This window comes from Prenolepis imparis, unplaced genomic scaffold (genome assembly GCF_030444845.1).
Source record: "Prenolepis imparis isolate NDT839.2.m4 unplaced genomic scaffold, iyPreImpa1.0 SCAF_9, whole genome shotgun sequence".
Taxonomy (NCBI): Eukaryota; Metazoa; Arthropoda; class Insecta; order Hymenoptera; family Formicidae; genus Prenolepis; species Prenolepis imparis.
In genome coordinates this window covers 17,427,068-17,442,109 of record NW_028141167.1, presented here as the reverse complement: position 1 = coordinate 17,442,109, position 15,042 = coordinate 17,427,068, and the positions used below count along the sequence as shown (strand labels likewise).

At 41.7% G+C, this 15,042-nt stretch overlaps 1 protein-coding gene across 1 annotated transcript; it reads right to left on the bottom strand.

Annotated features, from left to right (window-relative positions):
* Positions 1 to 5,487: 5,487 nt before the first annotated feature.
* On the bottom strand, positions 5,488 to 8,385 carry LOC145940220 (uncharacterized). Its single transcript, XM_083045133.1, has one exon. The coding sequence runs from the start codon at positions 8,383 to 8,385 to the stop codon at positions 5,488 to 5,490; it is 2,898 nt and encodes a 965-aa protein (XP_082901259.1).
* Between the last annotated feature and the right edge of the window lie 6,657 nt (positions 8,386 to 15,042).

Sequence of the window (15,042 nt, the reverse complement as noted above, 5' to 3'; positions counted from 1 at the left end):
CATAGGGTATCTTCTTGGAGATTTCCCCTGCGCCAAAAATAAAAGAAAAGGTGTTAGAATTTGAACCGTGACATCTTCCGGAGCGTTAAACTTGCCCGATAAAACTGTCGCATTGCAATCCGAACGAAATTGCATTTCCATCGATAATTTATCGATGTAAAAATTGCTGAGTGCCAGCTTTAACATATACTTTGTAAACGGCATTAAATTCTTGATTTCGTAACGCCGTTCATACGTCACCACGTTAAATTGCTCGAACTTTTTACTGTCATTGTACAAACATGTTAAGTAACTCACGGAGATATTATATATTGTGGTGCTTAAGTAGTACTTTTCGCATCCATCATTTAGAATCGGTTCCGGAAGGAATAACTCGAGACTGTTCATTCTTAAAATTATTTTTTGAACTTGATAATCTATTTTCATATTAGGTGTCAGACATTTCGTCGGAGGATATAATTGTGAAGGTTTATCAATAGCTGTTATTTAAAGGATATTATTGATACCTTTCATACTTATTTTTTTAACACTTTCAGTTGCGTTTTCTTTGCTGTCGAGTAGAATATACTTTTTTTTAAAATATTGATATTATTATGGGAACTAGTATACAAATAAATATTTTCATTATCAATTTCTAAAATTCTCTTATTGGAATAATCTTTAGTGCTTAAAATCAATTTGCATCTACAACCTTTAATATCTGTTGCGATTAAGGATCTTTCAATTATCCAATATATTAGTGGCTTGTCAACATTCGTTGTGTCAATCTGCACGTTAACTGATTGTCCTAGTTCGTATTGACAGAAGCATTTATTGTCTTCCATAATAGATTTTACGTTCTTCCCATCGAGATCTGCTTGCATTGCTGGGCACGCCAAGTTTTTGTTCGTTATTTTAATCCTTTCAATGCCAGGTCTAAATCGTTTTGATTATGCAGATGATAACATCATTCTTAAAAATACAATAGTAATTCTGTGATAAATTTTATATTTTAGATCAGATAATAATCTGCAAAATTAATACACATTTATATTTGGCTGAGTAGTTTTTTTTAATATTTAAAATAATAAGACAAATTCTTTTTTTATAAAACAAATTTTTATATATTTGGCGCAATTTTTTGATATCATTTTTTTTAGAAATATTATGTTTTTTACAATAATTTAAAAACATTGTTTTTGTATAACACTTTTCACATGACACGTGAACTTGGCGCGCTTTTTTTACCTTTTTTTAAAAAAAGGTTTTTTTTTGGTACACTTTTCGGGAACCGAAACACGAATGCCAGGATTGGCCCGGTGTTTTCGGGTAGAGAGATTTCTAGCGCAAAAGATCTGTATTTATACGCTCTTGCTCTCTCGCGTTCTCGCAATTCCGAGCTACGAACTTCCGACACGAAGAGCATCGACAGAAGAACATCAACGTTTCAAGTTCGCAATAAACTTAAATATACAATAGAATCTTCTACATATAATTATCCTATCCTTTCCCGACAATCTGACTCAAGGAGACATCACAAACGACTATCCTGTCTGGCGGACCGGCCATCGCCTCTCCGCCCACAATTATAAATAATATATTACTCGTTTTTTTTAACTTTTAATTGTTTTTCTACTTAAAAGGGATACACAGTGACAAAAGCCTTATGGGAAAAACAGTGATCAAGTTAGGTATCATTCGATTCAAAACAATAGACATGTTAGGTATCATTTGATTCAGTTTCATGAGCAGAATTCAAATAAATATTATTCAAATAAAAAATAAATTTTGACCCTTCCGATTTCTGACTTTTGACTCATTTTGAACAGCAATGATATATACCGTTGAATTTGTCTCATTGAGTACTTTTCAAAAATATGTATATACATTTTCCCAAAAAACTTTTGTCACTTTGTGAGTATCTCTTGTTAGATGTTTTGAGACATAAAAAAAAGTATGTGGGTGAATATTACTGTCTTAGAATAATAGAACTTTCAAATATATTATACGCATTATTTTGCATTATGTTTAATCGAATAAAATATTTCTATAATAATTATTCATTCATCTTTAGTTTGATAATTTGTTTAAAAACAATTTTGATCGAGATTACACGAGAAAGAGTCTTAAAAGGCAACATTCAAAAACAAATTCTCGTAACTTATGCACATGCACAAGCAAGCATACACAAGAACCAGACTTACTACGAATCCACTAATTACTAAGAATCCGTCGAGAGACAGAAAAACTCGTCGATTCGATAATTCTAGTTCAATTAAAGAAAATACATTAATTATTCATTTATCAGCAGTTGTGCGATTACGTGGCAGCTTTACGGGCGTGACTACAAAAAAAAACTGGCGGGAGGCTGTTTTTGATTTAGATTCAGTAATTTATTTGAGAGGCTCAAGGCTATGGTACAGAAAGAATCGCAGGGTTTTTCTATATTTGCAGCCGTGTAACTGCGAAGGAAAAATACGTTAACTAGAGCCGTATTTTTCTCTCCAGAAAGCCGACGCGGGGAATATTCCTTTCGTGTTAAGAACTGTCGATCGACTGTTTCTGATCGCCGATTATTCGGTACATGCGACCGACCTTCGAGAAGGTTCGCTTACACGAGGGCAATAATTTGGCTTGAGACAATAGCTCTCTTTCCGCTTGCCAAAATATCGAAGGGCACAATCACATGTTGTGTTTACGCCGGCCGTTCGTTCGAATAGAACCGATCGGGAGCGTTCGGTTCTCGCGATCCGAACGCGCGAGATATTAGCGCGAAGCGCTGTTTCGTGCGCGCAAGCGTGGCCTCGGTCGCGAGATTTACCGCGCGAGACCGCGCGTCGACGCGCTGACTTTTAATCAGGCGGATCTTTTTATTTATCCGCTGGCGGGTACAATGGTTTTCTAACATTTCCCGCCCGCCTCGTCAGGAGGACGAAAGTGCAGTGGTCGCTCGGGGATTTATCGTGACACGAGAGCATGTAGGTATGCAATCTGATTACTCTTTCTCCTTATATATAATTGGCAGATAGGTCATTATGTACAATATATTCATCTAATGTGGTTATAGATTGCGTTTATTCTATCGCCAAAGATGCCGCGGTGACAACCTTGAGTGGGGTGGGCATGCACTGGGACGCTAATAGTGTAAGCGCTAATTACATGAGTAGTCGGATCGTTTGGCCACGCGAGTCCTTAACGACACCGTAAGTTACTATACTAGTGGGCTATAATTAACATAATAATGTACACCCGGTGACTAAATTCGGTTTTTTTTACTCAGGCAGTTCATGGTCGGCGGTGCTAGTGGTCGGTAGGGGCACGACTTTGACGGCTGGTCGAGTAAGTTCGCCGTTCGGAGTCCTTACGTCTACCACGCGGATCTGACCGTCCTCGCCAGGGTGCAAGCGGACAATGCGGGCCAGGGGCCAGCGGCAAGGGGGAGTGGCCTCGTTTTTTAGCAGGCACAGCTCTCCCTCTCTTAGATTTTTCGTTGCGGTCCACCACTTCGGTCGGGGCGTGAGTCTCTGCAAGTACTCCTGGGACCAGCGTTGCCATAGGTGGTCACGCATTTGCTGGAGCAGATGCCAGCGGTTAAGGCGGTTAGCGGGTACATCTGTTAACGACGGCTCCGGTAGGGCGTTCAGCAGGCCCCCGATCAGAAAATGACCAGGAGTCAGCGCGCCAAGGTCATCCGGGTCGTTGCTCAGAGCCTGAAGCGGCCGCGAGTTCAGACAGGCTTCTACTTCGGAGAGAAAAGTGCTCATCTCCTCGAAGGTGAGCCGGATTTCACCGATTACGCGCCGCAGGTGGTGCTTGAGGGCTTTCACAGCTGCCTCCCACAGCCCTCCGAAATGCGGCGTGGCGGGGAGGTTGAATTGCCATTTGATCCCATCATCGGCGAGCCAGCCGATGATCCTGTTGACCTCACGGCCCGCGGCTTCGAAGAGTGCTCGCAGGTGGGTGTCTGCTCCCACAAAGGTGATCCCACGATCGCTATAGACGACCTTGCACACTCCACGTTGGGAAACGAAGCGGCGGAAGGCCGCCAGGAATGCGTCCGCTGTGTAGTCGCTTACGACTTCTAGATGGACCGCGCGGGAACTGAAACAGACAAACACCGCGAGAAAGGCCTTATAGGCCTTGTGTCCTCTGCTCTTAGAGGTCCGGAGCCAGATCGGACCGGCGTAGTCCACGCCAGTGTGCTGGAACGGTCGGCAGGACGTGACACGCTCTCTTGGCAGGATTCCCATTAGCGGTTGCGGGGAAGCCGCCCGCCATCGGATGCACGGTAGGCACCGGTGGATGAAGCGGCGCACCCGCTGCCGGCCTCGTGGTATCCAGAACTTTTGCCGGATTGCTGCTATTGTCGTCTGGGTCCCTCCATGGAGCGTTCATCGGTGATTGGCCTCGATCACGAGGTAAGTCAAGTGTGATGCTGTGGGCAAAATGACGGGAAACTTTGCGTCGTAACTACACAGCGCGTGCTTAATACGTCCTCCTACTCGCAGTATTCCAGAGTCGTCCAGGACCGGCGTGAGTTTATGGAGTGGGCGCTTAAGTACCGGTCGTCCCGCGCGGGCGTCCTCAAGTTCCTGGCGGAAAAACGTAGATTGCACCACGCGCGTCCACCGCTCGAGTGCGGCATCCAGCTCCGCCAATTCCAGGCGCGCTGGCTGCTCGGGTGAAGCCTCCAGACGGTTGTCGGCGATGCAGCGGGCGCGCCAGCGCATTATCCAGGCCGTGACCCGCAGTAGGCAACGCAAGGACGAAAATCGGAGGAGTTCACTTACTTCGTGAAGGTCGACTGTGGTGAGGCATCGCGGAGGCCGCTGCTCCGGAATGTTCTCTCGATTCAGTGTCGTCGGGTCCGCGGGCCATGATGGTGCGTTTCGCTCTAGGAAGCTCGGCCCTCGCCACCACAGAGGGTGCTCCAGCAGTTCCCTCGGTGAGACTCCCCGAGAGGCACAGTCCGCCGGATTCTCGCGCCCCGGGACGTGGTGCCATTGTGCATCCGGGCAAGACCGCTGGATCTCAGCTACGCGGTTCACGACAAACGTGGACCACCTTGCGGGATGACCGCGAATCCAGGCGAGTGTCACTGCAGAGTCCGTCCAGAGATGCATAGCAGGGTTGTCCAGTTCCAACGTGACTACAGCGTGCTGAGCAAGTTATGTTACTAAAGCTGCTGCGCAGAGCTCTAGACGCGGTAGAGAGATACGTTTTAGCGGGGCGACCTTGGTTTTCGCCATCACGATTGTGACTTGCGTGCGCTCGTCGACTTCAATCTTGAAGTAAACGACGGTGGCGTAGGCCCGCTCGGAGGCGTCGGCGAATCCATGTAGCTCCATAGTGTTTGAAGAATTGTCGCCGTGAAACCAGCGAGGCACGCGAATTCTCTCTAGGGGGAGCTCTTCTTCTAGCCTAGTCCAAGCAGCGGCTTCCTCAGCGGCCAAGGGTGCGTCCCACTCTAATTTCTGCAGCCAGGTGGTCTGGATGAGGAGTTTCGCCCTAACTATGACCGGGGCTAGCCAGCTCAGCGGATCGAACAGTCGGGCTGTCTCTGCGAGCATCGAGCGTTTGATGAGCGCCCCCCCCCGATCGTTCCACCGTGGGTGCAAATTCGTCCGTCGAGGGGTTCCAGCGTAACCCGAGCACCGAATGTTCGGCTGAAGGTAGTAAGGTTGCGGCACATGATCGCAGTTGGTGTTCGGCAGGCAGGCCTTCCAAGATTTCTTCATTGTTCGCTGCCCACTTTTTCAGCGGAAACCCGCCCGCCGTGCACAGCGACGTTATCTGCTCCCGGAGACGACGACTCGAGTTCAGGTCGCGAGCACCGGTAAGTACGTCGTCCATGTATACGTCTCGCCTTAAGACTACCGCTCCGAGGGGGAATCGCTCCTCTTTATCCTTTGCCAACTGTTGGAGGACGCGAATCGCCAAGTAAGGGGCGCAAGACAACCCGTAAGTCACTGTATTCAGTTGATATTCTGATGCCTCCTCTTCCTTCCATAGGATCCGCTGCAAGTCCCTATCCGCCGGATTCTGGCGATACATCTTTTCAACGTCAGCCACGAAGACATATTGATGCCGTCGCCAACGCAACAGAACGTCCGCGAGGTTCAGAAGAAGATTGGGCCCGGAGTGCAGGACGTTGTTCAGCGAGACGCCTGCCGCGGTACAAGAGGATCCGTTGAAGACGACGCGAATCCTTGCCTCGCCACCTGATCCTCGCAACACTCCGTGGTGCGGCAAGTAACATACACCAGTCCCGTCCTCGCAGGGCTGCCTGGTGACGGGTGACATATGTCCGAGATTGAGGTACTCGGTCATGAAGGCACGGTACTTATCGCGGAGATCGATGTCATGCTCGAACCGACGGGTCATAACGGCTAGCATTCGCGCCGCGGCTCGGCGCGTCGGCATGAGATCAGGCAGCTCTGAGCGGACTGGCAGGCGGACTTGATAGCGACCATCAGCCAGGCGCTGGTGTGTCCGGGCGAAGTGATCCTCGCACTGTTGCTCGTCGGCGGAGAGCGCTATGACGGTTTGAGGTGGTTCTTCACACTCCCAAAATCGGCGTACCGCAGCGGATAAATCGTCCACGGTGGAGCACTGGAGAGAAGAAACAACGGATGATGAGTGCGCCGCACCCATCGCCCCCAGCAGGATCCAACCAAGACGCGTCTGCTGGGCAATCGGCTCCAAGGGCCCTCCCCGACGGAGCTCCGGCATCGCGATGCTCGCGTACGCGTCGGCGCCGAGCAGGAGCTCTACCGGATCCAGGCTCATGAACTCTGGATCCGCGAGGTCGAGGCTTTCGATGTGCGGCCACGAGCGCGCTTCCCCGTTCACTACCCCGCTAGAAGCGGAGAGGCGCGGCAATACTAGTGACGACACTGAGAGGTTAAATAGTCCGGAACGCGTGGCGACCGTGGTAGTAACTCGGCCTCGCGCGAAGCCCGACTGGATGCCGCCCACCCCGAATATCGCGACGGAAACAGGAGTGCGCGGAAGACGTAACCTTTGTGCCAAGGATTCGGGGATTAGCGACGTTTCTGATCCCGGGTCAATCAACACTCGAACTACGTGCCGGGCGCCGACGCGATCCGGCACCAGGACGCGAGCTGTTGCGAGCAAGACGGGCACGCATTGTGCGGGTGTTCGCTTTGCCACATGTAGTGCCGATGTTGAACTTGGCCCGGCGGTGGCCAATGCCATGGCCGCGAAGGCCTCGTGCAATGTAGTATGGTGTCGACCCGAACACTTACTGCAATATTTCGCGGACGAGCACTCACCGACTCGGTGTTTGCCCAGGCAATTCCAGCAACGCTGGTGAGTAGCAATCGCCTCACGTCGCTCATGTGCTGACTTGTTCTTATACTGCTCGCACAGAGCAATATAATGTTCCTTCTTACAGAGCGGGCAACTGCGGTTTGACTCCGTTCCGCGACCCTTGGTGTGGTTGGATCGAGTAGTGTGGTTGCTCTTGTCAGCGGACTTCCCAGATGACTCGCCGGCGGCAGCGCTGAGTACCTCCTGTGTCATGAGCTGCTCCTGCAGAAACTCACGAATGTACGCCGGCGGCTCCGACGACTTGCCGAGAGAATTCTCCCACTCACGACGTGTTTTACTATCGAGAAGTTCCACCACGAGATGTACGAAGAGGTCTGTCCCATTTGAAATCGATCGTCCGATGCCTTCTAGAGCGCCGACGGTCGAAACTATGCTGTGAAAAATGCGCCGGAGATCCATGACGGAGTCTGACTTCATCCTTGGCAGCGACGAAAAAGCCGACAGGTAGGCTCTTACTAGTAGTCTCTTATTTTCGAAATGGTCGCTCAAGGTGGCCCAGGCGCGATCAAAATTATCCTCGGTAGTAGGTAGATTCTTTATTAACTGCTCGGCGTCTCCCTTTACGCTTGTCTTCAGGTAATGCATCTTCTCCACTCGCGTAAGGGAGACTTCGCCAACTACGATGGAGCGGAATAGATCCCGGAAGGCTGGCCAATCCTCGAATTTCCCGGAAAATTGAGGCAATTGGATCCAAGGCAGTACGTTGCGAGATGAGGAATGCTCCGCACGCGCCGGCTTCGCGTCTACGGCGACGCTGGGCACCGCCAGAGATTGCTCAAGCTCCAGAAGTTTTGCGCGCTGTTGGATGTACGCCGTTTCGACAAGACTTACAAGGTCCGACGTAAGGTACTCGTGACCTTGCAGTTGCGCTCCGAACTCGGTTTGAAGGCGCTCATGATTCCTCTCAAATTTTTCCCACTTGCTTTCCAGGACCGTTAACGCTGATCGCACGAGAGCGACGGACAGCTTCGAGGCCCCGATCTTCCGCAGGTTCTCGCACGAGCGGGCGATGCGCCCGTGTAGCTCTCGTTGAGAGGCGATTAATCCTTCCATTATCACTTTTCAGTTCACTCAACGTCACTGGCCTCACGAATTCACCGGCACCACCACGATCGCGACTGCCGGCTACGAAGGAAACGTAGTTGAATCCGGCTCGAAGGACCAGAAATGTGCGATTACGTGGCAGCTTTACGGGCGTGACTACAAAAAAAACTGGCGGGAGGCTGTTTTTGATTTAGATTCAGTAATTTATTTGAGAGGCTCAAGGCTATGGTACAGAAAGAATCGCAGGGTTTTTCTATATTTGCAGCCGTGTAACTGCGAAGGAAAAATACGTTAACTACAGCCGTATTTTTCTCTCCAGAAAGCCGACGCGGGGAATATTCCTTTCGTGTTAAGAACTGTCGACCGACTGTTTCTGATCGCCGATTATTCGGTACATGCGACCGACCTTCGAGAAGGTTCGCTTACACGAGGGCAATAATTTGGCTTGAGATAATAGCTCTCTTTCCGCTTGCCAAAATATCGAAGAGCACAATCACATGTTGTGTTTACGCCGGCCGTTCGTTCGAATAGAAGCGATCGGGAGCGTTCGGTTCTCGCGATCCGAACGCGCGAGATATTAGCGCGAAGCGCTGTTTCGTGCGCGCAAGCGTGGCCTCGGTCGCGAGATTTACCGCGCGAGACCGCGCGTCGACACGCTGACTTTTAATCAGGTGGACCTTTTTATTTATCCGCTGGCGGGTACAATGGTTTTCTAACAGCAGTTTTATACAATTTAATGATAAAAAATCATTATAATCATAAAAATAATCAAGAAAAATCTTTTTATCGGCTCTCAGTATTTAATAACTAAAATGTGATTCTTAAAATCGGCCACAGAGCCAAGCCCGAAAATTAATTCTAATTTTTCGGCACGGTATCTCGAATTGAGATTACAACGTTCCATCAAATTAATAATCCTCGACTTATTACAACGGGAACATAGGCGAGAAAAATATTGGTCCGAAAAGTCGCTCAATTCCCGCTTCAGCGACTTTTCTGAATAGCTTAGTGGTAAGAGCAGTTGCCCGGCAAGCGAAAGACGCGGGTTCAATTCCCGCTTCAGCGACTTTCGGACCAATATTTTTCTCGCCTATGTTCCCGTTGTAATAAGTCGAGGATTATTAATTTGATGGAACGTTGTAATCTCAATTCGAGATACCGTGCCGAAAAATTAGAATTAATTTTCGGGCTTGGCTCTGTGGCCGATTTTAAGAATCACATTTTAGTTATAAAAATAATCATAAGAAGAAAAATGTGTTATTATTATTTATCCAGAAAGTAATATTCAAAGATTTATCTTACGAGCTTTAGCTCGTAATTTACACACACACACACACACACACATATATGTACACAAACTCGACGTATTATAATACAATACTGTAAAGGGACATGACGTAGACTTCATTTTATTCCAATCTACATCATTGAGCATACAACATTGATAGCTGTTGGTCAGTAGCATTTGGTCACTAGTCAAGAATCGCGTGAGAACCGATCGAATACAAATATTAACTAGAGAAGAAAATCATGTTAAGAACTTTAAAAATACGATATATTTGATTAAATGTGTTAGTACTAATGAGAACAGTCATCGTAGTGATGAAGGATATAAAGTATGAAGATATAAAGCCTAAAGTTTCGGTGAGTCTACAAAAATCTAAACTTCGTGTTGATAAGAGATTTTACATGAAGAAATTTGTTATATATTTTGTAAGTGAGATATTACATGTGTAATTAAAACTGTACAGTACGTAGTGAAAGCGTTTGATACTATAAAAAATATATATAAAATTTGTTTAATTTGGCGTCACACAATTTAAAATTAATATTATATAGCATAAAATCAAACTTAATTAAAATAAAATTAATAATAAAATTAAATTTAATAAAAACGGTATACATTAAAACTTTTAAACGTAACATGTGTTAATATAATTTTGTTGTAATTAAAAATAAAATATTTTTTTATTTTTTCAAATATTTATATTTATTACTTTTTGTATTAAACTTACAATAAATTATTTTTTATTAAATCAATATAAAAAAAGAGTTAAAATACATTTGAGTTAAAAAGTGTTGCACAACAAAACGACTGTTATATAGTAAAAGCTCAGTCTAATGCACTTCAGTACAATTAATTGTGGGTGGACTTCCGAATACGACCCACGCCCGATTGCTATGAATTTTTGTAGAAACATTGTAAATGATGTCAAATGAATGTCCTTAAGTGGATTTTCACCGATACAAACATTTAATGCTAAAAATATTAAAATAATGTTCTGTATAAATTATTGTCTATTTACGATTTACGAATTACGAAAGACAATATGGCTGATCATTTGTGTGAGTTTCTGTGGAGGCGAGATGTAAAAAAACATAAATTAGATCCATTTAAAAAATTAATTGAAGACATTAAAGATGTATATTCTGGCTAAAAAAAGAATAATATAAATTGTTTCTTGTTGACGTTTTCGTTCTGATATTCTATTTTTGTATTTCTTAGGATTCTTTATATATGTATATTGTATATCTTAGGACGCTTTATATATATTTGGTATTAAATGTGTTATGTTATTTGAATATATCTTTCTTGATTGTCTATTGGAATTCACTGTGTTTAGGCATACCAGGTGTCCCATTTTAAAGGACCCACTCAAATATCTCATTGTCAGAAACACTGCGTTAAATCGAAAAATGTTTCCTACAAAAGTTGTAGTGTTTCGAGGGGGACATAACATAGTAATATTCATTTGACCTTGGGCGGCATCTCCAAGGTCAAGTGAAGGTGAGAATTTGAAGGTGAGAAGGTGAATTTTGAAGAAAATAAAAAAATGCTTCAGATAAAAGTTGTTCAAATTAATTAGTAGAAAAAGATGTTATAATAAAAAATATGGGTTTCCATTTAAAAAATTTATTCTTACCTTCACTTGACCTTGGAGACGTCGCCCAAGGTCATATGAATATTACTATGTTATGTCCCCCTCGAAACCCTACAACTTTTGTAGGAAACATTTTTTGATTTAACGCAGTGTTTCTGAGATATTTGAGTGGGTCCTTTAAAATGGGACACCCGGTATACTTTACAACGTGAAGCGAGGTCCACCCTGGCTACCGGCGGGAGGGTGCGGGAGGGAGGCCGAAGGCCCCTTGCACCCCCCCCCCGTGTGTGTGTGTGTGTGTGTGTGTGTGTGTGTGTGTGTGTGTGTGTGTGTGTACCCATGTGAAAAGGCCCTATTCTATATAATTACCGACAATAATTTATATAGAGTTATTTTAATATTTTTAGCATTAAATGTTTGTATCGGTGAAAATCCGCTTAAGAACAATCATTTGACATCATTTAGTGTTTCTACAAAAATTTATGGCAATCGGGCGTGGGTCGTATTCGGAAGTTTATCCTTAATTGTTCTCAAACTATACGTATGTTGAATACACGTATGTTGATTACACAATAATGCGACTGTCAATAAAGGTTAGATTGATGTAAGTGAAGCAAAACAATCATCAGTTTTAGCTAGATCATTTATTTTAACGAGATCCCCTTCTAACAAAACTGAAAGTTGTTTTGAAACATAAAAAATAGATATCTATTTCGTATTTTCTAATTTTCCCATTCGCTTTCTTTGTTTTTATTACTTTAACGACTTTTAATTCATCACATATCTGCGAAATAAGTTTCTAACTAATCGCACATGTATTTTCATCAAGCATTTCTCTCGATGAATAAACTTACAATATATACTTATCAACAGGATACTCCTTCTTCTTTCAAGTTCATCAATATTAGCGATTACGTGTCATCAAACAACGAATTTGTCCAAAATTATTCTGACAGCATGACTGTGAGAAATGAAGTACGGTAAGAATTAATTTCCAAACATATTTACATTCCCAGAATCCACTAATTACAATAGTTGTAGGAAATTATATAAATAAAATCGAATTACAAAAAGATTTTTACAGAATGATTTATCTTTACACAAATTCAAAAAAATTATATCCAAAGAAACATCTCTCAACAAAGAAAAATATACATATAAATATAAATTCTATTCGAGAAGACAGAGAAAGAGAGGGAGGAATGCAAGCATTGTATTCAAAACAGTTTAAGATAAATATCTCTCAACAGAAAAGAATATATAAATATAAATTCTAGTCGAGAAGATAAAGAAAGAAAGGGAGGAATGCAAGCATTGTATTCGAAACAGTTTATAAAGATAAATATCACCAATATCATTATTTAATCATTATTTTGCTAGCTAGTTGTTTTTAAGTAATCACAAATTTTATATATTTCTAAATTCTTAATCAATGACAGAAAATTTTGAGAAATTAGTGTACGCTCTGTAATCGTAAAAAGATTTCTACTCATTATAAAATATTTGTGTTTTATTTGAGTTCTAACAAGTAAAAGCCAGACGCGAATGATGGTGCGTCAGTTTCAAGAAAGAATTAATTTTTCTTGAATTAGCTGTGCGCAGGGTATCAATCTTTCTTGGTACGATAGCAATAAGAAATTAAATAAGTCATTCTTTCGTATTAACTGACGCTCTACCATTCGCAGTTTGGTTCTTACTAGTCTGTTGAAATTCTAATATTACATATTTTCACATTGAGAGTCTTACTGAAGTCTTAGTCTGAATATTTGTTCTTTTTTTAAGTATTTTATAAAAAAATATTTATTTTTTATCGGGAATAGTAATTATGTTTTCAAGTTTTAAAAACCCAAATACACTATTTTATATTATTTGATTATTATGAAAATCAATACTGACTACGTTAATTTTCAAAGTTTGTAATTTATGGTTATTTTTATTTAGAAATATCTGTCATCAGAACTTATTTATCATATACTCTATTTGTTGTCAACAATTTAAAAATTTATTTTATTTTATCTTTTCTCAATTATTGAAATCAGACTTCTAATATATAATTATATTTGTATATGTCAATATGTATAATTTTAAAATTTGTAGAAAGATCAAGAGACACGGTAGTGTCTCGCGCCTAGTTTGGGCGAAGCCGACTCTCAGAAGCGAGGCACCGTGTATCTTTACGCGAATCGGACAGTTCGAGAGAGTTATAGATTCGGATGCTCAATAACGGCTGAAGCGATCGAGTTTTTACTAGGTTTAATCGATAGATTGAGGTCGAATTATATAATGAAAGTGTCTTTATTTTTGCTCTACGTGCTTTGTAAGCGGAAATATAATAATGCAAAGTCTAAATATGAAAAATTTCGTTTAAGAAACGTCCACGTCATCATCGTTCACGCATACATAGTGGTATCTATCGTGCTACACGCATTATTAATCACACGTATACAACACATGCATACACGTATATCACACGTAAACAACACATGCAATAGATGCATGTAGTGGTAATCTTGTACTGTTCTCACGTTTCACAACAGACGGCGTTAGTGGCGCTTCGCGATATTAGCAGCGTGCGGGGTTATGTATTAGATCTTTTGACATATGATAGGTTAAGTGTGCGGTTATCCAGGATCATAATTGATTGATAGAAGAAGAAGAAGAGATTTATAAGAATCAAGTAATTATTTCATATTTTTTATAACAATATTAACAATTATATTCTTATTCATATTTTTTATAACAATATTAACAATTATATTCTTATGAAAAAATAATAGGATGGTTACGTAACAAGAAAATAGTTATTATTATATTATTATGAAAAGAATATAGTATATCACATATAAGTAGTATTGCATATCACATGTATGTAGTATATTGCATATCACATGTATCGTTACCATTTTATTTTACTATTTCTTTCATAATAATAACTACTTTCATGCTACGCTACCATCCTACTATTTCTTTTATAAGTACATAATTATTGATGTAAAATAAGAAAGCGAATAAAAGCTAATAATAATAAATAATGTAAAGATAATAGTGCTATAAATGATGAGCTATAATAAAGAATTTATATACATTTTTATAGCACATAGCATTCATAACATTATTATCTTTACATTATTTATTATTATTAGCTTTTATTTGCTTCCTTATTTTACATCAATAATTATATACTTATGAAAGAAATAATAAGATGGTAGCGTAGCATGAAAGTTGTTATTATTATGAAAGAAATAGTAAAATGGTAACGATACATGTGATATGCAATATACTACATACATGTGCTATGCAAAATACTACTTATATGTGAGATGTACTATATTTCTTTCATAATAATTACTTTCTTGTTACGCTGCCATCCTACTATTTCTTTCATAAGTATATAATTGTTAATATAAAATAAAGAAACAGTATATTTTGTATGTATGTACGTACTCTAATGATTTAAATATGTTTTACATTACAGGTACAGAATGAGGACATTGTAATCTTTTGAAATAGTACTAGAGTTGCTCAAAAAGTAATGCCCTATATTATTTTTTCAGAAAATTTATTCAACAATTTATACACAATATACATGGTAATCTCAATCAACTTCTATTTCTTTATGCCAGTACGATACATTATATGTATTTACTTGCTTTTACTGTACCAACTTTTGTCCTTTCCACGTAACCATGTTTTCACATTTGAATCACGCCCTCTTCATCTTCCAAACCGTATTTCACGAAGTGCATTTAATTAAGTGGTTCAAAAAGTTAAATATTGGAAGCTA